Raw genomic sequence first — 27,930 nt, 5'->3', positions numbered from 1 at the left:
TTTTTTAAATTTTATTTTATTTTATTTTTAATTTTTTGTTTGTTTTTATTTTTATTTCATTCTCAATTTATTCTGAATTTTTTATTTCTATTCTTAATTTTTATTTTTATTCCAATTTTTCTTTTATCTCATTTTTTATTTCTATTTTATTTTTCCTTTTTTTCACTTTGTTTTTATTTTATTTTTATTTTTTGGGTTTTTTTTATTTTTTATTTGTAATATTTTTATTTCGATTTTTTCTTTAATTTTTTAATTTCTGATTTTGATTTTTTCATTTATTTATTTTTTTATTTTTTATTTTAATTTTTTCTTTTATTTTCTCTTTTTTATTTTGATTTTTTCTTTGATTTTTTTTACTTTGATTTTTTCCTTTATTTATTTTTTTATTTTGATTTTTTCTCATATTTTTAATTTTTTTATTTCAATTTTTTCATTTTGATTTTTCCTTTCATTTTTTCATTTCCATTTTTGTCCCATTTCTTAATTCTTTTATTTTTCCTTTTTTTTTTAAATTTCGATTCTTTCTTTTCCATTTCTTAATTTTTCCTCTTTTTTTTTTTTTTCTCTTATTAATTTTTTTTTCATATTTTATTTTTATTTATTTATTTCTCTTATTTCCATTTTTCCTTTTCCATGTTTTCGGATCCCCATTTCTCTGATACATACATACATAAATATATATTTTTTTTTCCTCTCTATTTTTCCATTCTCCATCACAATTATATTTTTTTTTTTTTATTTTTTTTCCCTCTCTCTCTCTGTTTCTCTGTCTCTGTCCGGGGTGTGTGTGGCGATATTTTATTTTATTGTATTTTATTTTATTTTATTTTGGTTTTGTTTTTCTTCTCTCCCCCCTGGCTCAGGTTTACGCTCCGTCGGCGACCGCGGCCGATTTCAGCCGCGACTCGCCGGGGTTCGCCCCCTCCAAGGGCGGCTCCTTCCCCTCCTCCTTCTTCATGCAAGGTGAGAAAAACGGCACCGACGGGATCGGGGGAGGAGAGAGAGAGAGAGAGAGACAGGGGGGAAAAAAACGGGAAAAAAAACGGGAAAAATCGGGGGAAAAATCATGGAAAAATTGGGGAAAAAATGGAGAAATGAATGGGAAATTTTGGGGAAGATTGAGGGGAAAAAAGGGAGAAAAATCATGGAAAAATTGAGGGGAAAAAAAAGAGAAAAGAATGGGAAATTTTGGAGAAGATTGAGGGGAAAAATCATGGAAAAATTGGGGGGAAAAAGGAGAAAAGAATGGGAAATTTTGGAGAAGATTGAGGGGAAAAAACGGGAGAAATTGGGGAAAAAAACGGGAAAAAGAACGGGGGAATTTGGAGAAGATTTAGGGGAAAAATCGGGGGAAAATCATGAAAAATTGGGGAAAAACCAGAGAAAAAAATGGGAAATTTTGGGGAAGATTGAGGGGAGAAAAACGGGAAAAAGAACGGGAAATTTTGGAGAAGATTTAGGGGAAAATCAGGGAAAATTTGGGGAAAAAAACGAGAAAAAAAAATGGGGGATTTGGGGAAGGTTTAGGGGGAAAAATCGGGGGAAAAATCGTGGAAAAATTGGGGGGAAAACGGAGAAATGAATGGGAAATTTTGGAGAAGATTGAGGGGAAAAAACTGGGAGAAATTGGGGAAAAATAACGGAAAAAAGAATGGGGGAATTTGGAGAAGATTTAGGGGAAAAATCGGGGGAAAAAATCATGGAAAAATTGGGGAAAAAACAGAGAAAAGAATGCGAAATTTTGGAAAAAATTGAGGGAAGAAGTCATGGAAAAAATCATGGAAAAGTTGGGGATAATTTGGGAAAAAAGAACGGGAAAAATTGGGGAAAATTGGGGAAAAAGAATGGGAAAAAGAATGGGGAATTTGGAGAAGATTTTCGGGAAAATCGGGAGAAATTTGGGAAAAAAACGGGACAAAGAACGGGGGAATTTGGGGAAGGTTTAGGGGGAAAAATCGTGGAAAAAATCATGGAAAAATTGGGGAAAAAACAGAGAAAATAATGGGAAATTTTGGAGAAGATTTAGTGAAAAAATCGTGGGAAAAATTGGGGAAAATTTGGGGAAAGAGAATGGGAAAATTTGGAGAAGATTTAGGGGAAAAAATCGTGGAAAAAATAATGGGAAAATTGGGGAAAATAATGGAAAACAGAATGGGAAAATTTGGAGAAATTTTATGGGAAAAATAATGGAAAAACTGGGAAAAAGAATGAGAAATTTTGGAGAAGATTTAGAGAAAAAATAATGGAAAAAATAATGGAAAATTTGGAGATAATTTGGAAAAAAGAACGGGAAAAATCGGGAAAATTTGGGGGAAAAAAAGGAAAATTTGGAGGAGATTTAGGGGAAAATTCGTGGAAAATTTGGGGAAAAAAAACGGGAAAAAGAATGGGAAATTTGGAAAAAAATGAGGGAAAAATAATGGAAAAAATCATGGAAAAATTGGGGATAATTTGGGAAAAAAAGAACGGGAAAAATCGGGGAAATTTGGGAAAATAATGGGAAAAAGAACGGGAAAATTTGGAAAAAAAAAATGGGGAAAATTGGAGAAAAAATAATGGGAAAAGTTGGAGAAGATTTAGGGAAAAAAATCCTGGAAAATAATGGGAGAAAATTCAGGGGAAAAAAAATGGAAAAAATCCTGGAAAATTTGGGAAAAAAATAATGGGAAAATCATGGGAAAAATGGGAAAATTTGGAGAAAATTCAGGGAAAAAATCATGGAAAAATTGGGAAAAAAACAGAAAGAAATAATTGGAAATTTTGGAGAAAATTCAGGGAAAAAAATGGAAAAAAAACAAGGAAAATTTGGGGAAAATTAGGGAAAAAACCATAGAAAAAAATCATGGAATATTTGGGAAAAAAGAATGGAAAAATCATGGAAAGGTTGGGAAAAAAAGGGAAAATTTGGGGGAAAAATCATGGAAAAAATAATGGAGAAATTGGGGAAAAAATGGGAAAAAATCATGGAAAAATTGGGCAAAAAATCATGGAAAAAATTGGGGAAAATTTAGGGGAAAAATTGAAAATTTGGGAAAAAAATCCTGGAAAAATTGGGAAAATCTGGGAAAAAAATGGAAAATTAAAGGAATTTTTATTAAAAATTAAAGGAGTTTTTTCCTAAAAAAAAATTAAAGGAATTTTTTTCTTTAAAATTTAGGGAATTTTCCATCTAAAATAAAGGAATTTTTCCTAAAAAATAAAAGATTTTTTTTTTCCCTAAAAAATTCAGGAATTTTCTCCTTTCAAATTAAAGAAATTTTTCTCTAAAATAAAGGAATTTTTCCCTAAAAAAATTGGATTTTTTTTCTTAAAAATTCAGGAATTTTCTCCTTGAAAATTTCGGGAATTTTTCCTCTAAAAATAAAGGAATATTTATCTCTAAAATTTAAGGAATTTTTCCTAAAAATAAACGGATTTATCTCTCTAAAATAAAGGAATTTTTTTCCCAAAAAATAAAAGGAATTTTTCCTAAAAAAAATCAGGAATTTTTTCCTTTAAAATTTAAGGAATTTCCCTCTAAAATAAAGGAATTTTTCCTAAAAAATTCAGGAATTTTTTTCCTTTAAAAATAAAGGAATTTTTGTCTCTAAAATAAAGGAATTTTTTTCCTGTAAAATAAAGAATTTTTTTCCCTAAAAATTAAAGGGTTTTTTCCTAAAAAATTCAGGATTTTTTCCTTTAAAATTTAAGGAATTTTTCTTTAAAAATAAAGGAATTTTTTTCTGTTAAATTAAAGGAATTTTACCTTAAAAATTAAAGGATTTTTTTCCCTAAAAATTAAAGAATTTTTTTCCCTAAAAATTGCAGAATTTTTTCCTACAAATTACAGAATTTTTTCCTTAAAAAATAAAGGATTTTTTTCCTCTAAATTAAAGGATTTTCCCCTAAAAATAAAAGAATTTTTTTCCTTCAAAAAATTCCTCATTTTCCTCCTTTAAAATTAAATTTCCCCTCTAAAATTTCGAACATTTTTTCCCTAATTAAAAAAAAAAAAAACAGAATTTTTTAATTAAATTTTTATTTTAATTTTTTTTTTTTTTAAATGGAATCGTTGATTTTGGTTGGGGTTTTTTTTATTATTTTTCATTTTTTGGGGGTTTTTTTGGTTTTTTTTTATTTTATTTTTTTTTTGGTGTTTTTATTTATATTTTTAATTTTTTTTTTTTTTTTTTTTTGGCAGACGGGCACCACGGCAGCGATCCCTGGAATTCCTCGAGTGGGATGAGCCAAGGAGGTTATGGGGGAATTTTGGGGAATTCTTCCCATATGGGACAATCCAGCAGCTACTGCAGCCTGCACCCCCACGAGAGGCTGGTGAGAATTCCCAAAAAATTTTAAAAAAAAAGAACAATTAAAAACAACGACGACAACAAAAAAAAAAAAAAAGTGAAATTAAAGAAAAAAAAAATTTAAAAAAAAATTAAAAAAAATTTTAAAAAATTTAATTAAAAAATTTAATTTAAAAAATTTAATTTAAAAAATTTAATTAAAAAAAATTTAAAAAAACGTCAAAAAAAATTTAAAAAAAATTATAAATAAATAAATCAATAAAAATTACAAAAAATTCCACCCCGAAAAAAAAAAAATTCCACCCCCCAAAAAAAATTAAATTCGCAGCGAAAATAAAAATTCCCCCCAAAAAATTCCACCCCCAAAAAAAATTAAAAATCCCCCCCAAAAAAAAAATTCCCCCCCCAAAAATTGCCCAAAAAATACCCAAAAAAATCCCCCCCCGAAAAAAAAATTCCCCTCAAAAAAATTCCCACCCAAAAAAAAAAAAATTCCCAAAAAAAATCCCCCCAAAAAAATTCCCACCCAAAAAAAAAAAAAATTTCCCAAAAAAATTCCCCCAAAAATTCCAGCAAAAAAATTCCCACCCAAAAAAAATATTTCCCAGAAAAAATCCCCCCCCAAAAAAAATTCCCCCCAAAAAAATTCCCCCCCAAAAAAAAATTCCTTCCCCCCAAAAAATTCTCACCGAAAAAAATTCCCCCAAAAAAATTTCCCCTGCCAAAAAAAAAAAAAAAAACCAAAAAATCCCCCCCAAAAAAAATTCACCAAAAAATTCTCCCTAAAAAAAATTCCCCAGAAAAACAAATTCCCCCAAAAAATCCCCAAAAAAAATTCCCACCAAAAAAAAATTCCCCAAAAAAAATCCCCAAAAATTCTCTCAAAAAAATTCCCCCAAAAAAATTCCCAAAAAAAATCGCCCCAGAAAAAAAAATTCCCAAAATTCCCCCCCAAAAAATTCCCAAAAAAAAAAATCCCAGAAAAAATTCCCAAAAAAAAATTCCCCCCCCCAAAGAATTTCCCAAAAAAATCCCCCCAGAAAAAAAAATTCCCAAAACTCCCCCCCAAAAAATTCCCAAAAAAAAATCCCAGAAAAAAATCCCAAAACAAAATCCCCCCCCCCAAAAAAAAAATTTCCCCCCAAAGAAATTCCCAAATTCCTAAAAAAAAAATCCCAAAATTTTGAAATGTCCCAAAAATCCCCAAATTCGTCAAATCAAAAAATTCCCCAAAAAGTCCCAGATTTGGTAAAATTCCCAAAAATTTCCTGAGTGTCTTAAAAAAATCCCAAAATTCCTCAAAAAAATCCCAAAATTCCTCAAAAATCCTGAAATTCAGGAAAATTCCCAAAAGTTGTAAAATTCCTAAAAAATTCCAGAAAAAATTTCTCAATGTCCAAAAAAAACCCTCAAAATTCGTCAAAAAAAAAAAAAAATTGGAATTAAATAGGAAAAAAAGTCTGGGAAAAATTGGAAATAAAATTGGGGGAAAAAAATCTGGAAAATTTGGAATTAAATGGGAAAAAAAATGAGGAAAAATTGGAAAAAAAAATGGGAAAAAAAATTGGAAAAAATGGAAAAAAATTGGAAAGAATGGGAAATAAATCTGGGAAAAATTGGGAATAAATGGGGAAAATATCTTGGAAAAATGAGGAAAAAATATGGAAAAAATTGGAAATAAATGGGGAAAAAATCAGGAAAAATGGGGGAAAAATTGGGAAAAAATGGTGAAAAAAATTGGGAATAAATGGGGGAAAAAATCTGGGAAAAACGGGGAAAAATGGGGGAAAATTTGGAATAATTGGTAAAAATATGGGAAAAAAATGGGGGGAAAATTTGGGAAAAATCTGGGAAAGAAATGGGGAAAAATGGGGGGAAAATGGGGAATAAATGTGGGAAAAATGGGGAAAAATCTGAGAAAAATGGGGAAAAATTTGGAAAAAATGGGGGAAAATGGGGAATAAATGTGGGAAAAATGGGGGGGAAATGTGGGGAAAATGTGGGGGAAATGGGGAAAAAGGGGGAGGGAAAAAATTTGGGAAAAATGGGGAAAATTCTGAGAAAAATGGGGAATAAATGTGGGAAAAATGGGGAAAAAATTGGGAATCAGTGGTAAAGAAATGGGGGGAAAATGGGGAAAAATTTGGAATAAATGGTGAAAAAATGGGGGGGGAAATGGGGAAAAATCTGGGAAAAAAATGGGGAAAAATGTGGAATAAATTTGGGAAAAATGGGGGGGAAATCTGAGAAAAATGGGGGGGGAAAATGGGGGGAAAAATTGGAATAAATGGGAAAAAAAATGGGGGGAAAATGTGGGAAGAAGGGGGGAAAGGGAGGGAGGGAGGGGGGGAGGAGGAGGAGGAGGGAGGGGAGGAAGGAGGGGAGGAAGGGGACGAAGGAGAGGATGAAGGAAGAGGAGGAGAAGGAAGGGGAGGAGGAGGAGGAAGAGGAGGAGGAGGAGGAGGAGGAGGAAGGGGAGGAGGAAGGGGAGCGGGAGGAAGAGGAAAGGGAGAAACAGGAAGAGGAGGGGGAGGAAGGGGAGGAAGGGGAGGAGCTGGAAGAGGAGGAAGGAGGAAGGAAAGGGAGGAAGAGGAGGTGGAGGAAGAGCTGAGGCTCTCCCCTGCCCTGAGGAGGAGGAGGAGTCAGAGGAGGAAGAGGAGGAGTCAGAGGAGGAGGAAGAGGAGGAGTCAGAGGAGGAGGAGGAGTCAGAGGAGGAAGAGGAGGAGTCAGAGGAGGAGTCAGAGGGGGAAGAGGAGGAGGAAGAGGAGGAGTCATAGGAGGAAGAGGAGGAGTCAGAGGAGGAAGAGGAGGAGTCAGAGGAGGCAGAGGAGGAGTCAGAGGAGGAGTCAGAGGGGGAAGAGGAGGAGGAAGAGGAGGAGTCAGAGGAGGAGTCAGAGGAGGAGTCAGAGGAGGCAGAGGAGGAGTCAGAGGAGGAGGAAGAGGAGGAGTCAGAGGAGGAAGAGGAGGAGTCAGAGGAAGAGGAGGAGTCAGAGGAGGAGGAAGAGGAGGAGTCAGAGGAGGAAGAGGAGGAGTCAGAGGAGGAAGAGGAGTCAGAGGAGGAAGAGGCGGAGTCAGAGGAGGAAGAGGAGGAGGAAGAGGAGGAAGAGGAGGAAGAGGAGGAGTCAGAGGAGGAAGAGGCGGAGTCAGAGGAGGAAGAGGAGGAGTCAGAGGAGGAAGAGGCGGAGTCAGAGGAGGAGTCAGAGGAGGAAGAGGCGGAGTCAGAGGAGGAGGAAGAGGAGGAGTCAGAGGAGGAAGAGGCGGAGTCAGAGGAGGAAGAGGAGTCAGAGGAGGAAGAGGCGGAGTCAGAGGAGGAAGAGGAGGAGTCAGAGGAGGAAGAGGAGGAGTCAGAGGAGGAAGAGGAGGAGTCAGAGGAGGAGTCAGAGGAGGAGTCAGAGGAGGAAGAGGAGGAGTCAGAGGAGGAAGAGGAGGAGTCAGAGGAGGAAGAGGAGGAGTCAGAGGAGGAGTCAGAGGAGTCAGAGGAGGAAGAGGCGGAGTCAGAGGAGGAGGAAGAGGAGGAGTCAGAGGAGGAAGAGGAGGAGTCAGAGGAGGAAGAGGAGGAGTCAGAGGAGGAGTCAGAGGAGGAGTCAGAGGAGGAAGAGGCGGAGTCAGAGGAGGAAGAGGAGGAGTCAGAGGAGGAAGAGGAGGAGTCAGAGGAGGAAGAGGAGGAGTCAGAGGAGGAGTCAGAGGAGGAGTCAGAGGAGGAAGAGGAGGAGTCAGAGGAGGAAGAGGAGGAGTCAGAGGAGGAAGAGGCGGAGTCAGAGGAGGAAGAGGAGGAGCTGAGGCTCTCCCCTGCCCTCTCAGAGTTTCCCGGCGCACTCGGCCGAGCTGAGCTCGGGCCTCCCCCCGATGTCCTCCTTCCACCGCGGCGCCGCCACCTTCGGCTCCTCGGGAACCCCCCCGGCCAACGGGGCCGAGCCGCTGCTGGGTGAGACACAACGAACACAGCGCTAAACTCAGGGACGCAATAAACACAAATAAAAACAAAGAAAGTAAAATCAATAACGGAAAGAAATAAAGTAAAATAAGGAAAATAAAGGAAATGAAATACAGAAAATAAAATAAATACAAGAAAATAAAGTGAAGTAAAGTAAAATAAATAAAATAAATAAAATAAAGTAAAATAAGGAAAAAAAGTAAATTAAATTAATAAAATAAAATAAAGTAAAATAAAGTATAATAAAGTAAAATATCGAAAAAAAAGTAAATTAAATTAATAAAACAAAATAAAATAAAATAAAATAAAATAAAATAAAGGAAAACAACGAAAAAAAAGTAAATTAAATTAATAAAATAAAAGTAAAATAAAGGAAAACAACGAAAAAAGTAAATTAAATTAATAAAATAAAGTAAAATAAGGAAAATAAAGGAAATGAAATAAATAAAATAAAATAAATACAAGAAAATAAAGTAAAATAAAATAAATAAAATAAATAAAATAAAGTAAAATAAAGTAAAATAAGGAAAAAAAGTAAATTAAATTAATAAAATAAAATAAAGTAAAATAAGGAAAATAAAGGAAATGAAATACATAAAATAAAATAAATACAAGAAAATAAAGTAAAGTAAAATAAAATAAATAAAATAAAATAAATAAAATTAAATAAAATAAAGTAAATAAAATAAAGGAAAATAACGGAAAAAAGTAAATTAAATTAATAAAATAAAGGAAAATAAAGGAAAATAAAGTAAAATAACGAAAAAATGTAAATTAAATAAATAAAATAAAATAAATACAAGAAAATAAAGTAAAGTAAAATAAAATAAATAAAATAAAATAAAGGAAAATAAAGGAAAATAAAGTAAAATAACGAAAAAAAAAGTAAATTAAATTAATAAAATAAAATAAAGTAAAATAAAGAAAAAAAGTAAATTAAATTAATAAAATAAAATAAAGTAAAATAAAGGAAATGAAATAAATAAAATAAAATAAATACAAGAAAATAAAGTAAAATAAAGTAAAATAAAATAAATAAAATAAAATAAAAGTAAAATAAATAAAATAAATAAAATAAATAACATAAAGTAAAATAAGGAAAATAAAGTAAATTAAATAAATAAAATAAAATAAACAAAATAAAGTAAAATAAAGTAAAATAATATAAATAAAATAAAATAAAAAGAAAATAAATAAAAATAAAATAAATAACATACAGTAAAATAAGAAAAATAAAGTAAATTAAGTAAATAAAATAAAATAAAGTAAAATAAGGAAAAAAAATAAATTAAATAAATAAAATAAAATAAATAAAATAAAATAAATAAAATAAAGTAGAATAAGGAAAATAAAGGAAATTAAATAAATAAAATAAAGTAAAATAAGGAAAATAAAGGAAATTAAATAAATAAAATAAAAATAAAATAAATAAAATAAAATAAATAAAATAAAGTAAAATAAAGTAAAATAAGGAAAATAAATAAAATAAAATGAAATAAAATAAATAAACTAAAATAAATAAAATAAAATAAAGTAAAATAAGGAAAATAAATAAAATAAAATGAAATAAAATAAATAAACTAAAATAAAATAAAGTAAAATAAAATAAATAAAATAAAATAAAGTAAAATAAATAAAATAAACCAAAGTAAAATAAAGTAAAATAAGTAAAATAAATAAAATAAAATAAATAAAATAAAATAAATAAAAATAAAAATAAAATAAAATAAAATAAATAAAAGAAAAGAAAATAAACTAAAATAAAATAAAGTAAAATAAATAAAATAAAAATAAAATAAAAGAAATAAAATAAAATAAAAAAATAAAAGAAATTTAAAAAATAAAATAATTAAAATAAAATAAAATAAAATAAAGTACATTAAATAAATAAAATAAATAAAATAAAATAAAATAAAATAAGTAAAATCAAATAAATAAAATAAATAAAATGAAAAATAAATCCCGGAATTCCCGAAGGAATCCGGGAATGGGGGAGGGAAAATCCACCCGGGAATTTGTCCAAAGGAAAAAAAGAAAAAGGAAAAAAATCTATAAAAATATATCAATATATAAAAAATATAAATATAGAAATATAGAAAAATATAAATACATAAAGATATAGCTATATAAATATATAAAAGTATAAATATAGAAATATATAAAATATATAAATACATAAATATATAAAAACATACATATAGAAAAATATAAATATAAAAATATATGAATATATAAATACATAAATATATATAAATATAGAAAAATATAAATATAGAAAAATATATATATTATGAATATATAAATATAGAAAAATATAAATATAGAAAAATATAAATACATAAATATATAACTATATAAATATATAAATACATATCAATATCTAAAAATATATAAATATATAACGATACAAATATATAAATATATAAGTATATAAAAGTATAAATATAAAAATATAAAAATATATAGATACATAAATATATAAATGTATAACAAATATAAAAATACAAAAATATAAAAATACAAAAATATAAATATATCAATATATAAATATATAAATACATAAATATATAAAAACATAAATATATAAAAATAAAAATATTAAAATATATAAATATAAAAATATATAAAAAATGGAAATATATAAATATATAAATATAGAAATATAGAAAAATATAAATACATAAATATATAACTATAAATATATAAAAATATATAAATATATAAATACATAAATATATAAAAACATAAATATAAAAATATAAATACATAAATACATATAAATATACAAAAGTATGAAAATATATAAATATAGAAATATAGAAAAATATAAATATAGAAAAATATAAATACATAAATATATAACTATATAAATATAAAAATATATAAATATATAAATACATAAAAATATATAAATATATAAAAGTATAAATATATAAATATAAAAATATAAAAAATCTATAAATACATAAATATATAAAACCATAAATATAGAAAAATATAAAAATATAATTATATGCATATATAATTATATATAAATATATAAAATACATATATAAAAATATAAAAATATAAAAACATAGAAATAAAAATATAAAAATATATATATAAATACATAAGTATATACATATATAAAATATATAAATATATAAATATATAAAAGTATAAATATATAAATATAAAAATATAAAAATAAATATATAAATATAAAAATAGAAATATATAAATATATATAAATGTATAAAAATATAAAAATAAATATAAAACTCTCAATCTATTAAAATATATCAAGATATAAAAATGTATAAAAAAATGTAAATATAAAAATATATCAAGATATAAAAATCTATAAAGATATGTTGGGAATTTTGGCGGGAAAAAAAAAATCAAGGATTGGTGAGGGGGAAAAATGGTGGAATTCCCAAAAAAAAAAAAATTTGGGAATTTTTAAAAGAAATTTGGGGAGAAAATGGAGGAATTCCCAAAAAAAAAAAATTTGGGAATTTTTAAAGAAATTTGGGGGGGAAATGGAGGAATTCTCAAAAAAAATTGGGAATTTTTAAAGAAATTTGGGAATTTGGGGAGAAAATGGAGGAATTCCCAAAAAAAATTGGGAATTTTTAAAGAAATTTGGGAATTTGGGGAGAAAATGGAGAAATTCCCAAAAAAAAATTTGGGAATTTTTAAAACAAATTTGGGTAGAAAATGGTGGAATTCCCAAAAAAATTTAGGAATTTTTAAAGAAATCCAGGAATCAGAAAAAGAAAAAAACATCTCAGAATTCCCAAAAAAAATCGTGGAATTCCCCGAAAAAATCTGGGAATCGGCAAGAAAAAAAAAATCCAAGAATTCCCCAAAAAAATTTGGGAATCGGGGAAAAAAAAAATGGAGAAATTTGGAAAAAAATCTGGGAATCAGGAAAAAAAAAAAATCTTGGAATTCCCAAAAAAAAAATCCTGGAATTCGCCAAAAGAAATCCAGGAATTGGCAAAAAAAAAAAAATCTCGGAATTCCCATTTTTTCCCAAAATTTCCTAAAAAAACTTCCAAACTTTACCCCCAAAAATTCCAAAAAAAATTCCTAAAAGATTTCCAAACTTTACCCCAAAAAATTCCCAAATTTTCCTCCACAAATTCCAAAAAAAAAATCCCCAAAATTCCCGATTTTCCTCTAAAAGTTCCCTTTCTTCCCCCCCAAAAAATTCCCAAAAATTCCCAATTTTTTTCAAAAGTTCCCGAAAAAATTCCCAATTTTGCCCAAAACAACCCCACTATTCTCCCCAAAAATTCCCAATTTTTCTCCGCAAAAATTCCCTAAAAAATTCCCCAAAAATTCCCATTTTTCTCCCCAAGAATTCCCATAAAATTCCCAAAAAATTCACATTTTTCTCCCCAAAAATTCCCCAAAAATTCCCAATTTTCCCCCCAAAAATTTCCCAATTTTGCTCCAAAAATTCCCCGAAAATTCTCATTTTTCTCCCCAAAAATTCCCAATTTTTCCCCCAAAAATCCCCCAAAAATCCCAATTTTCGCCCAAAAATCCCAAATTTTTCCCCAAGAATTCCCAATTTTCCGCCAAAAATTCCCATAAAATTTCCCATTTTTCCCAAAAAACTTCCACAAAATTCCCAATTTCCCCCTAAAAATTCCCTACAAAATTCCCCAAAAATTCCAATTTTCCCCCCAAAAAATTCCCAATTTTCCCCCAAAACCTCCCCAAAAATTCTCATTTTCCACCCTAAAAAATCCAATTTTTTCCCCCAAAAATCCCCCAAAATTCCCATTTTTGTCCCCAAAAATTCCCATAAAATTCCCCAATTTTCCCCCAAAACCTCCCCGAAAATTCTCATTTTGCTCCCTAAAAAATCCCAATTTCTTTCCCCAAAAATCCCCCCAAAAATTCCCCATTTTCCCTCAAAAACTTCCCACAAAATTCCCAAAAATTCCTAAAAAATTCCCCAAAATTTCCCCATTCTTCCCCTAAAAATTCCCACAAAATTCCCAAAAATTTCCCGTATTTTCCCCCAAAAATTCCCAAAAAAATTCCTTAATATTCCCAATTTTCCCCTAAATATTCCCTAAAAAATTCCTCAAAAATTTCCCATTTTTCCCCAAAAAATTCCCATAAAATTCCCAAAAAATTCCCCAAAAATCCCATTTTTCTCCCCAAGAATTCCCCAAAAAATCTCCCAAAAATCCCAATTTTCGCCCAAAAAATCCCAAATTTTTGTCCCCAAAAAATTCCCATAAAATTCCTAAAAATTCCCAAAAAACTCCCCAAAGTTTCCCATTTTTCCCCCAAAAAAGTCCCATAAAATCCCAAAAAATTCCCCAAAAATTACCAAAAAATTCCCAAAAATTCCCCATTCTTCCCCTAAAAATTCCCACAAAATTCCCAAAAATTTCCCTATTTTCCCCCAAAAATTCCCAAAAAATTCCCAAAAAATTCATTAATATTCCCAATTTTCCCCTAAATATTCCCTAAAAAATTCCTCAAAAATTTCTCATTTTTCCCCCAAAAAGTCCCATAAAATTCCCAAAAACTCCCAAAAAATTGCCCAAAATTTTCCCATTTTTCCCAAAAAAATTCCCATAAAATTCCTAAAAATTCCCAAAAAATTCCCCCAAAATCCCCATTTTCCTCCCCAAAAATTCCCAAAAAAATTCCCCAAAAATTCCCAATTTTCCCCCAAAACCTCCCCGAAAATTCTCATTTTCCTCCCTAAAAAATCCCAATTTTTCCCCCAAAAATTCCCCATTTTCCCTCAAAAACTTCCCACAAAATTCCCAAAAATTCCCTAAAAAATTCCCCAAAATTTCCCCATTCTTCCCCTAAAAATTCCCACAAAATTCCCAAAAATTTCCCGATTTTCCCCCAAAAATTCCCAAAAAATTCCCAAAAAATTCCTTAATATTCCCAATTTTCCCCTAAAAATTCCCAAAAAACTCCCCAAAATTTCCCATTTTTCCCCCAAAAAGTCCCATAAAATTCCCAAAAATTCCCAAAAAATTCCCCAAAAATTCCAATTTTCCCCCAAAACCTCCCCGAAAATTCTCATTTTCCTCCCTAAAAAATCCCAATTTTTCCCCCAAAAATTCCCCATTTTCCCTCAAAAACTTCCCACAAAATTCCCAAAAATTCCCTAAAAAATTCCCCAAAATTTCCCCATTCTTCCCCTAAAAATTCCCAGAAAATTCCCAAAAATTTCCCGATTTTCCCCCAAAAATTCCCAAAAAATTCCCAAAAAATTCCTTAATATTCCCAATTTTCCCCTAAAAATTCCCAAAAAACTCCCCAAAATTTCCCATTTTTCCCCCAAAAAGTCCCATAAAATTCCCAAAAATTCCCAAAAAATTCCCCAAAAATTCCAATTTTCCCCCCAAAACCTCCCCGAAAATTCTCATTTTCCTCCCTAAAAAATCCCGATTTTTCCCCCAAAATCCCAATTTTCGCCCTAAAAATCCCAAATTTTTTCCCCCTAAAATTCCCATTTTTCCTAAAAACCCCCAAATTTGGGATTTTTCCACCCAAAATTATTTTTATTTTTATTTTTTTATTTTTTTTTTTGCAGCCAACCGAGGCAACGGAGCCGCCGGAAGTTCCCAGACCGGAGACGCTTTGGGAAAAGCTCTCGCTTCCGTAAGGAAAAAAAATTTCTTTTTCCCAAAAAAAACCAAAAAAATTCCCAAATTTTCTTCCATAATTTTATAAAATTAGCATTTTTTAGGAATGCGAGGAAATTAAAAAAAAAAAATGGGAAAAAAATCGGGAAAAAAAAATCGAATTTTAGGTGGAAAAAATGGAATTTTAAAGAAAAAAAATTAAAATTTTTGATTAAAAATTGAAAATTTTAAGGGCTCGGATCAAGGAATTTTTTTTTGGTGAAAATTCCCAAATTTTTGTAAAATTGGAATTTTTGGGAATGAGGAAACAAAATGGGAAAAATTTTTGAATTTTAGGTCAAAAAAATGGAATTTTAAAGAAAAAAATTAAAATTTTGATTAAAAATGAAAATTTAAGGGTCGGATCAAGGAATTTTTTTGTGAAAATTCCCAAATTTTTTTCCCCCAAAAATTCCCAAATTTTTTGTAAAATTGGAATTTTTTGGGAATGAGGGAAAAAAAAGGGGGGAAAAAAAAGGGGAAAAAATTGGGAAAAAAAATCAAATTTTAGGGCAAAAAAATGGAATTTTTAATGAAAAAAAATGGAATTAATCCCGAATTAATTAATTAATTAACGGTTTTTAATTAATGAAACTTAATTAAAATCTGGATTAAAAAATGGGAGTTGGAGACCAAAAAATGGAATTTTAAAAATCCGATTTTAGGAGGGAAATTCCTGGGGAAAAATCCGATTTCGAGCCAAAAATTCCCATTAAAAATTTTTAATTAATCTCGATTGAATGAATGAATGAATGAATGAATGAATGAATGAATGAATTTATGAATGAATTTATGAATTAATGAATGAATAAATGAATGAATGAATTAATGAATGAATGAATGAATGAATGAATGAATGAATGAATGAATTAATGAATGAATGAATGAATGAATTAATGAATTAATTAATTAATGAGTTAATTAATGTTTTCAAGATTTATTCACCAGACCACACCAACAGCAGCTTCCCGTCCAATCCTTCGACTCCCGTGGGGTCTCCCCCTTCTCTCGCAGGTATCGTGAAATTTTAATTAATTAATAAAAAAAAATAGAATAGAAAAAATGAGAATTTCATTAATTGCTTGATTGATTAATTTAATTAATTTGTGATTGTAATAAAGGAATGGATCAAGTCGCCGGGAGGTTGGGGGGAGGGATTTTTTTTAATTCATTGGGGGATTTTTTTGGGGGTTTTTGGGGATTTTTTTGGGGATTTTTTGGGGTTTTTTGGGATTTTTTTGGGGATTTTTAGGGATTTTTTGGGATTTTTTTAGGGATTTTTTGGGGTTTTTTGGGGATTTTTTTCATGATTTTTTGGGGATTTTTTTAGGGATTTTTTGGGATTTTTTAGGGATTTTTTTCATGATTTTTTGGGGATTTTTTAGGGGTTTTTTGGGATTTTTTTGGGGATTTTTAGGGATTTTTTGGGGTTGTTTTAGGGATTTTTTGGGGTTTTTTGGGTATTTTTTGGGGATTTTTTTCATGATTTTTTGGGGGATTTTTTAGGGGTTTTTTGGGATTTTTTGGGGGATTTTTAGGGATTTTTTTGGGGATTTTTAGGGATTTTTTGGGGTTTTTTAAGGGATTTTTGGGGGATTTTTTGTGATTTTTTTAGGGGAATTTTTTAGGATTTTTTAGGGATTTTTTTGGGATTTTTTAGGGATTTTTTTGGGGATTTTTTAGGGATTTTGTGGGATTTTTTTAGGGATTTTGGGGGGATTTTTTTAGGGATTTTTGGGGGATTTTTTGGGATTTTTTTGCGATTTTTTGATGATTTTTTGGGGTTTTTTGGGGATTTTGTGGGATTTTTTTTAGGGATTTTTTGAGGTTTTTTTAGGGATTTTTTTGGGGGGATTATTTTAGAGATTTTTTAGGGATTTTTTGGGATTTTTTGAGGAATTTTTGGGGATTTTTTGGGATTTTTTTGGGATTTTTTGGGATTTTTTTTAGGGATTTTTTTGGGGATTATTTTAGGGATTTTTTGGGGATTTTTTTGGGGATTTTTTAAGGGATTTTGGGGGGATTTTTTAAGGGATTTTTGGGGGGATTTTTTGGGATTTTTTTGCGATTTTTTGATGATTTTTTGGGGTTTTTTGGGTATTTTTTAGGGATTTTTTTCATGATTTTTTGGGGATTTTTTTTGGGATTTTTTGGGGATATTTTAGGGATTTTTTGGGATTTTTTAGGGGGATTTTTTAGGATTTTTTGGGATTTTTTGGGATTTTTTTGCGATTTTTTGGGGATTTTTTGGGATTTTTTAGGGATTTTTTTGGGGATTTTTTTAGGGATTTTGTGGGATTTTTTTAGGGATTTTTTGGGGATTTTTTGGGATTTTTTTAGGGATTTTTTTAGGGATTTTTTGGGACTTTTTAGGGATTTTTGGAGAGATTTTTTAGCGATTTTTTTGGAGATTTTTTTGGAGATTTTTTTCGGATTTTTTGGGGATTTTTGAGGATTTTTTGGGGATTTTTTTAGGGATTTTTTGGGGATTTTTTGGGAATTTTTTTATGGATTTTTTGGGCGTTTTTTGGGGATTTTGGGGGAATTTTAGAGGATTTTTTGGAGATTTTCATGGTTATTTTTGGGGGGATTTTATTGGGAATTTTTAGCGACTTTTTGAGGATTTTTTGGGATTTTTTTGTGATTTTTTGGGGATTTTTTGGGGATTTTTTGAGGATTTTTTGGGATTTTTTGGGGGGAATTTTTGGGGATTTTTTGAGGATTTTTTGAGGGATTTTTTTTAGGGATTTTTTAATGGGATTTTCTTTTCTTTTAATCATTATTTTTATTTTTATTTTTATTTTTATTTTATTTTATGGTTATTTTTATTGTTATTTTTATTTTTATTTTTATTTTGCTGGGGATATTTTTATTTTCATTTTTATTTTTATTTTTACTTTTATTTTTACTTTTGTTTATTGTTATTTTTATTTTCATTGTTATTTTTATTGTTATATTTATTGTTATTTTTATTGTTTTTATTTTTTTTTATTACTGTTATTTTTATTTTCATTTTCATTTTCATTTCCATTCTCATTCTCATTTCCATTTTTATTTTGATTTTTAATTTTCATTTTCATTTTTAATTTTCATTTTTATTTTATTTTTCTTTTCTTTTTTATTTTAATTTTAATTTTAATTTTTATTTTCATTTTCATTTTTATTTTTTTGGATGGATATTTTCATTTTTATTTTGATTTTCTTTTCCATTTTCATTTCCATTTTTATTTTATTTTTATTTTCATTTTCATTTTTATTTTTTGGGGGGATATTTTCATTTCCATTTTAATTTTAATTTCCATTTTCATTTCCATTTCCATTTTCATTTTCATTTTTATTTTATTTTTATTTTCATTTTCATTTTCATTTTTATTTTTTGGGGGGATATTTTCATTTCCATTCTCATTTCCATTTCCATTTTAATTTTAATTCTCATTTCCATTTTAATTTTAATTTCCATTTCCATTTTTATTTCCACTTTCATTCTCATTTTGATGTTATTTTGGGGGGATATTTTTATTTTTATTTCCATTTCCATTCTCATTTCTGTTTCCATTTTAATTTTAATTTTCATTTCCATTTTAATTCTAATTTCCATTTCCATTTTCATTTTCATCTCCATTCTCATTTCCGTTTCCATTTTAATTTTAATTTCCATTCTCATTTCCATTTCCATTTTAATTTTAATTTTAATTTTAATTCTCATTTCCATTTTAATTTTAATTTCCATTTCCATTTCCACTTTCATTCTCATTTCGATGTTATTTTGGGGGGATATTTCCATTTTCATTTTCATCTCCATTCTCATTTCCGTTTTCATTTCCATTTTTATTTTAATTTCCATTCTCATTTCCGTTTCCATTTCCATTTTAATTCTCATTTCCATTTTAATTTTAATTTCCATTTCCATTTTCATTTTCATCTCCATTGTCATTTCCGTTTCCATTTTAATTTTAATTTTAATTTTAATTTTAATTTTAATTTCCATTCTCATTTCCGTTTTCATTTCCATTTTTATTTTAATTTCCATTCTCATTTCCGTTTCCATTTCCATTTTAATTTTAATTCTCATTTCCATTTTAATTTTAATTTCCATTTCCATTTTCATTTTCATCTCCATTCTCATTTCCGTTTCCGTTTTAATTTTAATTTCAATTTTAATTTCCATTCTCATTTCCATTTCCATTTCCATTTCCATTTTAATTTTAATTCTCATTTCCATTTCCATTTTTATTTCCACTTTCATTCTCATTTCGATGTTATTTTGGGGGGATATTTCCATTTTTATTTCCATTTTCATTCTCATCTCCATTCTCATTTCCGTTTCCATTTTAATTTCCATTCTCATTTCCGTTTCCATTTTAATTTTAATTTTCATTTCCATTTCAATTTTAATTTCCATTCTCATTTCCATTTCCATTTCCATTTTAATTTTAATTCTCATTTCCATTTTCATTTCCATTTCCATTTTCATTTTCATTTCCATTCTAATTTTAATTTCCATTCTCATTTCCGTTTCCATTTTAATTTTAATTTTAATTTTAATTCTCATTTCCATTTTAATTTTAATTTCCATTTCCATTTCCGTTTCCATTTCAATTTTAATTTCCATTCTCATTTCCATTTCCATTTCCATTTTAATTTTAATTCTCATTTCCATTTTCATTTCCATTTCCATTTTCATTTCCATTTCCATTCTCATTTCGATGTTATTTCGGGAGGATATTTTTATTTTTCCTAACGCCGATTCCCGTTTGGTTTTTCCTTTTTCACCCCGGAGCAGGCGCAGCTGCCTGGTCCAGGAATGGAGCTCAAACGTCTTCGTCTCCCAATTACGAGGGGCCCTTGCACTCTTTGGTACGTCTTCGTTAACGACCTCCGGAATTAATTAATCCGTTAATTAATCCCCATCATTAATTGCTTTTTCTCCTCACGATTTTTCGTTACATCCGTAGCGATTTTTTCACCTTTTTTTTTTCCCATTTTTTTCCCCATCAAAAAATCAGAGATCTTCATCTTCCTCTTAATTAATGACCTCGTTAATTAACTCCATTAATTAATTTATCATTAATTATTATTTTGGGAGTTTCGTTACATCCGTAGCGGTTTTTTCCCGATTTTTTTCCCGTTTTTTTCCCATTTTTTTCCTGTTTTTTCCCCATTTTTTTTCCTGTTTTTTCCTTATCAGAAAATCAAGAATTTTGGGATCAGGGATCCTCACCCTCCTCTTAATTAACGACCTCGTTAATTAACTCCATTAATTAATTTATCTTTAATTATATCCCGGTTTTTTTCCCGTTTTTTCCCATTTTTTTCCCGATTTTTTTCCCCAATTTTTTCCCGTTTTTTTCCCGTTTTTTCCACATCAAAAAATCAGGAATTTTGGGATCAGGGATCCTCACCTTCCTCTTAATTAACGACCTCGTTAATTAACTCCATTAATTAATTTATCTTTAATTATTATTTTGGGAGTTTCGTTACATCCGTAGCGGTTTTTTCCCGATTTTTTTTACTGTTTTTTCCCGGTTTTTTTCCCATTTTTTTCCTGTTTTTTCCCCGTTTTTTTCCCGTTTTTTCCCCTTTTTTTTTCCCGTTTTTTTCCCGTTTTTTTTTTGTTGTTGTTGTTGTTTTTCCCCCATTGGAAAATGTTAGGATGAGGGATCCTGGAGTTGGTTTTAATTAGCGGTGTTGTTAATTAATTAATTTGTTAATTAAGTGCGGTTGATTTGTCTTTTTCTGGCCCTAAAAATCCCCCCCAAAAAAAAAAATTTCTCAAAAATCTGAAATATTAAAAAAAAAAAAATCCCAAATATTCCTGAAAAAATAAACTTTAAAAATCGCAAAAAAAATCCCACAAAAATTGTCCCAAAATCCCTTAAAATTAAAAAGAGAAAAAAATAATAAAATTTCCCCAAAATTCCCAAATTTTTTTTTGTAAATGCCCCAAAATTCCCAAAAAAAATTCCTCAAAAAATTAAAAAAAAAAAAAATACATTTCCCCAAAAGTTCTCCCAAAATTACGGAAAATTCCAGAAAATTCCCTCAAAAACACCACGAAAATCCCCGAAAAAATTCCCCGAAATCCATCAAAGTTAAAAAAAAAAAAAAAAAAATTCCCCAAAATGAAAAAAAAAAATCCTAAAAATTCCCAAATTATTCCAAAAAAAATTCCCTAAGAAATTCTTCTGAAATCCCCCAAAATTAAAAAAGACAAAATCCCAAATAATTCACCAAAAATATTCCAAAATTTTTTCTTAAATCCTAAAAAAAAAATCTAAAAATTCCCAAAAATTCGCCAAAAAAACTCTCAAAAAACCCCCAAAATTTTTTTTCCTAAAATTCCCCCAAAAATTAAAAAAAAAAAACATAAAAAATTCTAAAAAAAATTAAAAATTCCCAAAAAATTTTTCCGAAATGCCCCAAAAATTAAAAAAAAAAATTACTAAAATTTTCCAAAATATAAAATAAAAAGAAAAAAAAAATCTTTTGGGATTTTCCTCTCGGGATCTGAGATTTCCAAACTTTTGGGATTTTCCCGTTGGGATCCCAAAACCAAAAGTGGGAATTTGGGATCTCGATGAAGGAATTTTTGGGATCTTGGAAGTCCCAAATTGGAGGAAAATTCAAGGATTTTAATTAAAAAATGCAAACCCAACGACGCGACCCCAAACCCAACGATCCCATCCCAAACCCAACGATCCCACCCCAAACCCAACGATCCCATCCCAAACCCAACGATCCCATCCCAAACCCAACGATCCCATCCCAAACCCAACGATCCCACCCCAAACCCAACGATGCGACCCCAAACCCAACGATCCCACCCCAAACCCAACGATCCCACCCCAAACCCAACGATCCCATCCCAAACCCAACGATCCCACCCCAAACCCAACGATCCCATCCCAAACCCAACGATCCCACCCCAAACCCAACGATCCCATCCCAAACCCAACGATCCCATCCCAAACCCAACGATCCCATCCCAAACCCAACGATCCCATCCCAAACCCAACGATCCCATCCCAAACCCAACGATCCCACCCCAAACCCAACGATCCCATCCCAAACCCAACGATCCCATCCCAAACCCAACGATCCCACCCCAAACCCAACGATCCCATCCCAAACCCAACGATCCCACCCCAAACCCAACGATCCCATCCCAAACCCAACGACGCGACCCCAAACCCAACGATCCCATCCCAAACCCAACGATGCGACCCCAAACCCAACGATCCCATCCCAAACCCAACGATCCCATCCCAAACCCAACGATCCCACCCCAAACCCAACGATCCCACCCCAAACCCAACGATCCCACCCCAAACCCAACGATCCCATCCCAAACCCAACGATCCCATCCCAAACCCAACGATCCCATCCCAAACCCAACGATCCCACCCCAAACCCAACGATCCCACCCCAAACCCAACGATCCCATCCCAAACCCAACGATCCCATCCCAAACCCAACGATCCCACCCCAAACCCAACGATGCGACCCCAAACCCAACGATCCCACCCCAAACCCAACGATCCCACCCCAAACCCAACGATCCCATCCCAAACCCAACGATCCCACCCCAAACCCAACGATCCCATCCCAAACCCAACGATCCCACCCCAAACCCAACGATCCCACCCCAAACCCAACGATCCCACCCCAAACCCAACGATCCCATCCCAAACCCAACGATCCCATCCCAAACCCAACGATCCCATCCCAAACCCAACGATCCCATCCCAAACCCAACGACACGACCCCAAACCCAACGATCCCATCCCAAACCCAACGATCCCACCCCAAACCCAACGATCCCATCCCAAACCCAACGATCCCATCCCAAACCCAACGATCCCATCCCAAACCCAACGATCCCACCCCAAACCCAACGATCCCATCCCAAACCCAACGATCCCATCCCAAACCCAACGATCCCACCCCAAACCCAACGATCCCATCCCAAACCCAACGATCCCACCCCAAACCCAACGATCCCATCCCAAACCCAACGATCCCATCCCAAACCCAACGATCCCACCCCAAACCCAACGATGCGACCCCAAACCCAACGATCCCATCCCAAACCCAACGATCTGTTCCCAAACCCAACGATCCCACCCCAAACCCAACGATCCCATCCCAAACCCAACGATCCCATCCCAAACCCAACGATGCGACCCCAAACCCAACGATCCCATCCCAAACCCAACGATCCCATCCCAAACCCAACGATCCAAACCCAACTCAAGCCAATCCCGAAGTCAACGATCCGACCCCAATCACAAACTCAACGATCTGTTCCCAAATCCCAAACTCAATGATCCAGTCCCAAAGGTCCAACCCAATCCAATCCCATCTCAACCATCCCATCCCAACCCAAACCCCCATGATCCAACCCAATCCAATCCCAAACTCAACGAACCGATCCCAAACACAAACTCAACGACCCCAATCCCAAACTCAATGATTACATTCCGATCCCAAACTCTACAATCCGATCCCAAACCCAACCCAACGATCCAACCCAACCCCAAAGATTCTCCCAAACCCAACCCCAATGATCCAACCCCAACGATCCAACCCAACCCAAACTCAATGATCCAAACCCAACCCAAACTCTACGATCCGTTCCCAAACCCAACCCAACGATCCAATCCAACCCCAAAGATTCTCCCAAACCCAACCCCAACGATCCAACCCAACCCAAACTCTACGATCCGTTCCCAAACCCAACCCAACGATCCAATCCAACCCAACCCCAAAGATTCTCCCAAACCCAACCCCAACGATCCAACCCAACCCAAACTCAATGATCCAAACCCTACCCCATCGATCCAACCCAACCCAAACTCTACGATCCGTTCCCAAACCCAACGATCCAACCCAACCCCAAAGATTCTCCCAAACCCAACCCCAACGATCCAACCCAACCCAAACTCAATGATCCAAACCCAACCCCAACAATCCAACCCAACCCAAACTCAATGATCCAAACCCTACCCCATCGATCCAACCCAACCCAAACTCTACAATCCGACCCCAAACCAAACCAAACGATCCAACCCAACCCCAAAGATTCTCCCAAACCCAACCCCAACGATCCAACTCAACCCAAAATCAATGATCCAAACCCAACCCAACGATCCAACCCAACCCCAAAGATTCCAGCAATCCCAAACGCGACGACCCCCTCCCGTTCGTCGCCGATCCGTCGATTCCCGACGTTCTTTTGGGATTGTTCTTCGGCAGCAGAGCCGGATCGAGGATCGCCTGGAACGTCTGGACGACGCCATCCACGTTTTACGGAACCACGCGGTGGGATCAGCGCCGGCCATGGCCGCCGGGCACGGGGAAATGCACGGGATCATCGGAGCCGCCGCCGCCGCGGCCGCCGCGCACAATGGCGCCATGGCCGGGTTGGCCGGAGGTTACGGCACCGGGCTCTTGGCCAATCGGCACGCGTTGATGGTGAGGGGGGTTGGGGGAGTTTCGGGGGAATTTTGGGGGATTGGGAATGTGGGGGATGGGATTTATGGGAATGGGTTTTATAGGAATTATCATGGGAATGGGAATGATTTGAATTATAATGGGAATTATGGGAATGGGATTTATGGGAATGGGAATTATGGGAATGGGTTTTATAGGAATTATCATGGGAATGGGAATTACGGGAATGGGAATTATGGGAATGGGAATTATGGGAATGGGTTTTATGGGAATTATCATGGCAATGGGAATTATGGGAATGGGATTTATGGGAATTATGGGAATGAGAATTATGGGAATTGTAATGGGAATGGGAATTATAATGGGAATTATGGGAATGGGAATGTTTTTGGGAATACGGGAATTATAATGGGAATGGGAATATGGAATGGGAATGTGATGGGAATTATGGGAATAAAGGGAATTTGGGGAATTATGGGAATTAGAATGGGAATGATCGGAATGGGAATTAGAATGGGATTTAAAATGGGAATGGGAATGTGAGACTGGAACGGGAATTTTTAACGGGATTGGGGATTGGAAATCTGGGAACGGGAATGTGGGACTGGAACGGGAATTTTAACGGGATTGGAAATCTGGGAATGGGAATGTGGGACTGGAACGGGAATTTTAACGGGATTGGAAATCTGGGAATGGGAATGTGGGACTGGAACGGGAATTTTAACGGGATTGGAAATCTGGGAATGGGAATGTGGGACTGGAATGGGAATTTTTAACGGGACTGGGGATTGGAAATCTGGGAACGGGAATGTGGGACTGGAACGGGAATTTTTAACGGGATTGGAAATCTGGGAATGGGAATGTGGGACTGGAACGGGAATTTTTAACGGGATTGGGGATTGGAAATCTGGGAATGGGAATTTTAACGGGATTGGTGTTGGAAATCTGGAAACAGAAATCTGGGAATACCCCACAGGAACTTTTCATTCCTCAGCTCCCTTCCCCCTCCAGAACTGAGAATTCCCAGATTTTTTTAGGGGCTTTCCCCAGACTTTTGGGATTTGGTGTCACCTCAGGTGGGCGCTCACCGCGAGGACGGCGTCGGGATCCGCGGGAGCCACTCCCTGGTTCCCAGCCAGGTGCCGGTGCCGACGCTGCCGGTGCCGTCGGCGACGTCGCCGGAGCTCAACCCGCCCCAAGATCCTTACAGGGGTGAGAGTGGATTCCACCAGGAAAAAAAAAAAAAAAAAACAAAAACCAAGAAAAACCCAAAAATAATCCCAAAAGTACCGAAAAAATCCCCCGATTCCGAAAAGAAATCCCAAATTTGGCCCGTTGCAAAAATTCCCAAAAATTGCCCAAGAAATCCCTCAAGTTCCCGAAGACGTTGCCGAAAAAATCAGCAAAAAATTCAGGAATTTAAAAAAAAAAAAAAAAAAAAAGCATAGATTTCCCATATTCCCAAAATTCCCTAAAATTGCCAAATCAAAAAATAAAATTTAAGAATTCAGGTTTTTTCAATATCGATGAAGTTCCTTAAGATTTGAACAAGGAAATTTTAAAAGTTTTTCAAGAAATGTCCAAAATAATTCCAAAAAAATTCCTGAATTTCCCATATTGTTAAAATTCCCCAAATTTACCCCCAAAATTTCCACAAAATTTTCCTGAGAACGTGCCAAAAATTCCCCAAAAATCCCCAAATAAAAAAAATTCCTGAATTTCCCGTATTATTATAATTCCCCAAAATTTACCCCCCCAAAAAAACCCCAAAAAATCCCCCAAATTTCCCCAAATTAAAAGAAATTCCAGAGTTTCCAATATTATTGAAATTCCCCAAAATTTCCCAAGAAATTCCTCAAAATTTCCCGAAAAATTCCCCCCAAAAAATTCCAAAATCGAAAAAAAAAAAAAAATTCCCATTTTTTCCCCCACCCAAATTTTGGTAAATCCCAAAAAATTCAGTAATTAAAAAAAAAGTGAATTTTTTGTGTGGTTGAAATTTCCTAAATTTCTCCAAAAATCCCCGAAAATTTCCCAAAAAATTCCCTAAAAATTGGTCAAATTCCAAAAGAAATTTCCCATATTCAAATTCCTTAAAATTTCTCAAAAATTTGTTGCATTATAGAATTTCTGTGTTGTTAAAATTCCATAAAAAACTTTCCCAAAATTTCCCAAGAAATTCCCAAAACAAATCTCAAAATTCAAAAAAAAAAAAAAAAAGGAAAAAAAATTGGGAAAAAAACGGGGAAAAAAAAAATATTAAGAAAAAAATGGGGAAAAATCTGGAAAAAAACGGGAAAAAATCAGAAAAAAAGGGGGAAAAAATCTGGAAAAAAAAACGGGGAAAAAAAAGAGAAAAAAAAGGTAAAAAATCAGAAGAAATAATGTAAAAAAATCGGGGAAAATATGAAAAAAGGGAAATAAATTCACGAAAAAAATGGGAAAAAAATCGAGATAAAAAGCGAAAATTTTGGAAGAAAATCAGGAAAAAGCAGGAAAAAAAAATCAGGAAAAAAAATCAAAAAAAGGGGAAAAATCAGGAAAAATTGGGGAGAAAAATCAGGGGGAAAAGGGGGAAAAATTTAAGGAAAAATCATGAAAAAATAGGAAAAAATCAGGAAAAAAAATCCTTTAAAAATCAGAAAAAAATGGGAAAAATGGGGAAAAAACTCAGGGTAAAATGGGGGAAAAAAACAGTAAAAATGGGGGGGAAATTGAGAAAAAAAATGGGAAAAAATTCAGAAAAAACTGGGAAAAATTGAGGAAAAAATTGAGAAAAAATTCAGAAAAAAATGGGAAAAAAATCAGGAAAAAATGGGGGAAAAATCAGGAAAAAATGGGGAAAAAATCAGGAAAAAATGGGGAAACTTTGGGAAAAGATGGGAAAAAATTCCGGGAAAAATGGGGAAAAATCAGAAAAAAAAATGGGAAAAAAACAGGAAAAAATGGGAAAAAATTCCGGAAAAAATGGGGAAAAATCAGAAAAAATGGGAAAAAAAATCAGAAAAAAATGAGGGAAAAGAGAGAAAAAATGGAGAAAAAATTCTGGAAAAAAACGGGGAAAAATCAGAAAACAATGGGGAAAAAATCAGAAAAAAATGGGGAAAAATAGGGAAAAAATGGGGAAAAAATTCCGGAAAAAAACGGGGAAAAATCAGAAAAAAAAGGGGAAAAATCAGAAAAAATGGGGAAAAATAGGGAAAAAATGGGGAAAAAATCGGGAAAAAATGGGGAAAAAAAATCAGAAAAAAATGGTGAAAAATAGGGAAAAATGGGGAAAAAATGGGGAAAAAATTCTGGAAAAAAACGGGGAAAAATCAGGAATAAAAGGGGGAAAAATTGGGCAAAATTCCCATTTTTTTTTTCCAGGAATTCCCTCGGCACTGCAGGGGCAGAGCGTGAGCTCGGGGAGCTCGGAAATTAAATCCGACGACGAAGGCGACGAAAATTTGCAGGAGCCAAAAGGGGCAGAGGAGAAGAAATTGGAAGAGGAGAAGAAGGAGATCAAATCCATTACTAGGTCAAGATCTAGGTAACGGGAAATGGGAAAAGTGGGGAAAAACGGGGGGAAATTGGGAAAAAAATTGGGGAAAAA

The 27,930-nt window shown here is 32.5% G+C and overlaps 1 protein-coding gene across 1 annotated transcript in view; it reads left to right on the top strand.

The window, feature by feature from the left end:
- TCF4 (transcription factor 4) overlaps positions 1–27,930 on the top strand; it is a 145,471-nt gene that overhangs the window by 110,032 nt on the left and 7,509 nt on the right. Inside the window, 9 exon segments of the mRNA XM_062513990.1 lie at positions 864–963; positions 4,181–4,314; positions 8,091–8,214; positions 14,792–14,859; positions 15,818–15,896; positions 19,666–19,739; positions 24,138–24,356; positions 25,412–25,547; positions 27,705–27,867. Coding sequence (XP_062369974.1) covers positions 864–963; positions 4,181–4,314; positions 8,091–8,214; positions 14,792–14,859; positions 15,818–15,896; positions 19,666–19,739; positions 24,138–24,356; positions 25,412–25,547; positions 27,705–27,867 — 1,097 coding nt within the window.

This window comes from Cinclus cinclus, chromosome Z, assembly GCF_963662255.1.
Source record: "Cinclus cinclus chromosome Z, bCinCin1.1, whole genome shotgun sequence".
Classification (NCBI taxonomy): domain Eukaryota; kingdom Metazoa; phylum Chordata; class Aves; order Passeriformes; family Cinclidae; genus Cinclus; species Cinclus cinclus.
This window is presented reverse-complemented; position numbering and strand designations above follow the sequence as displayed.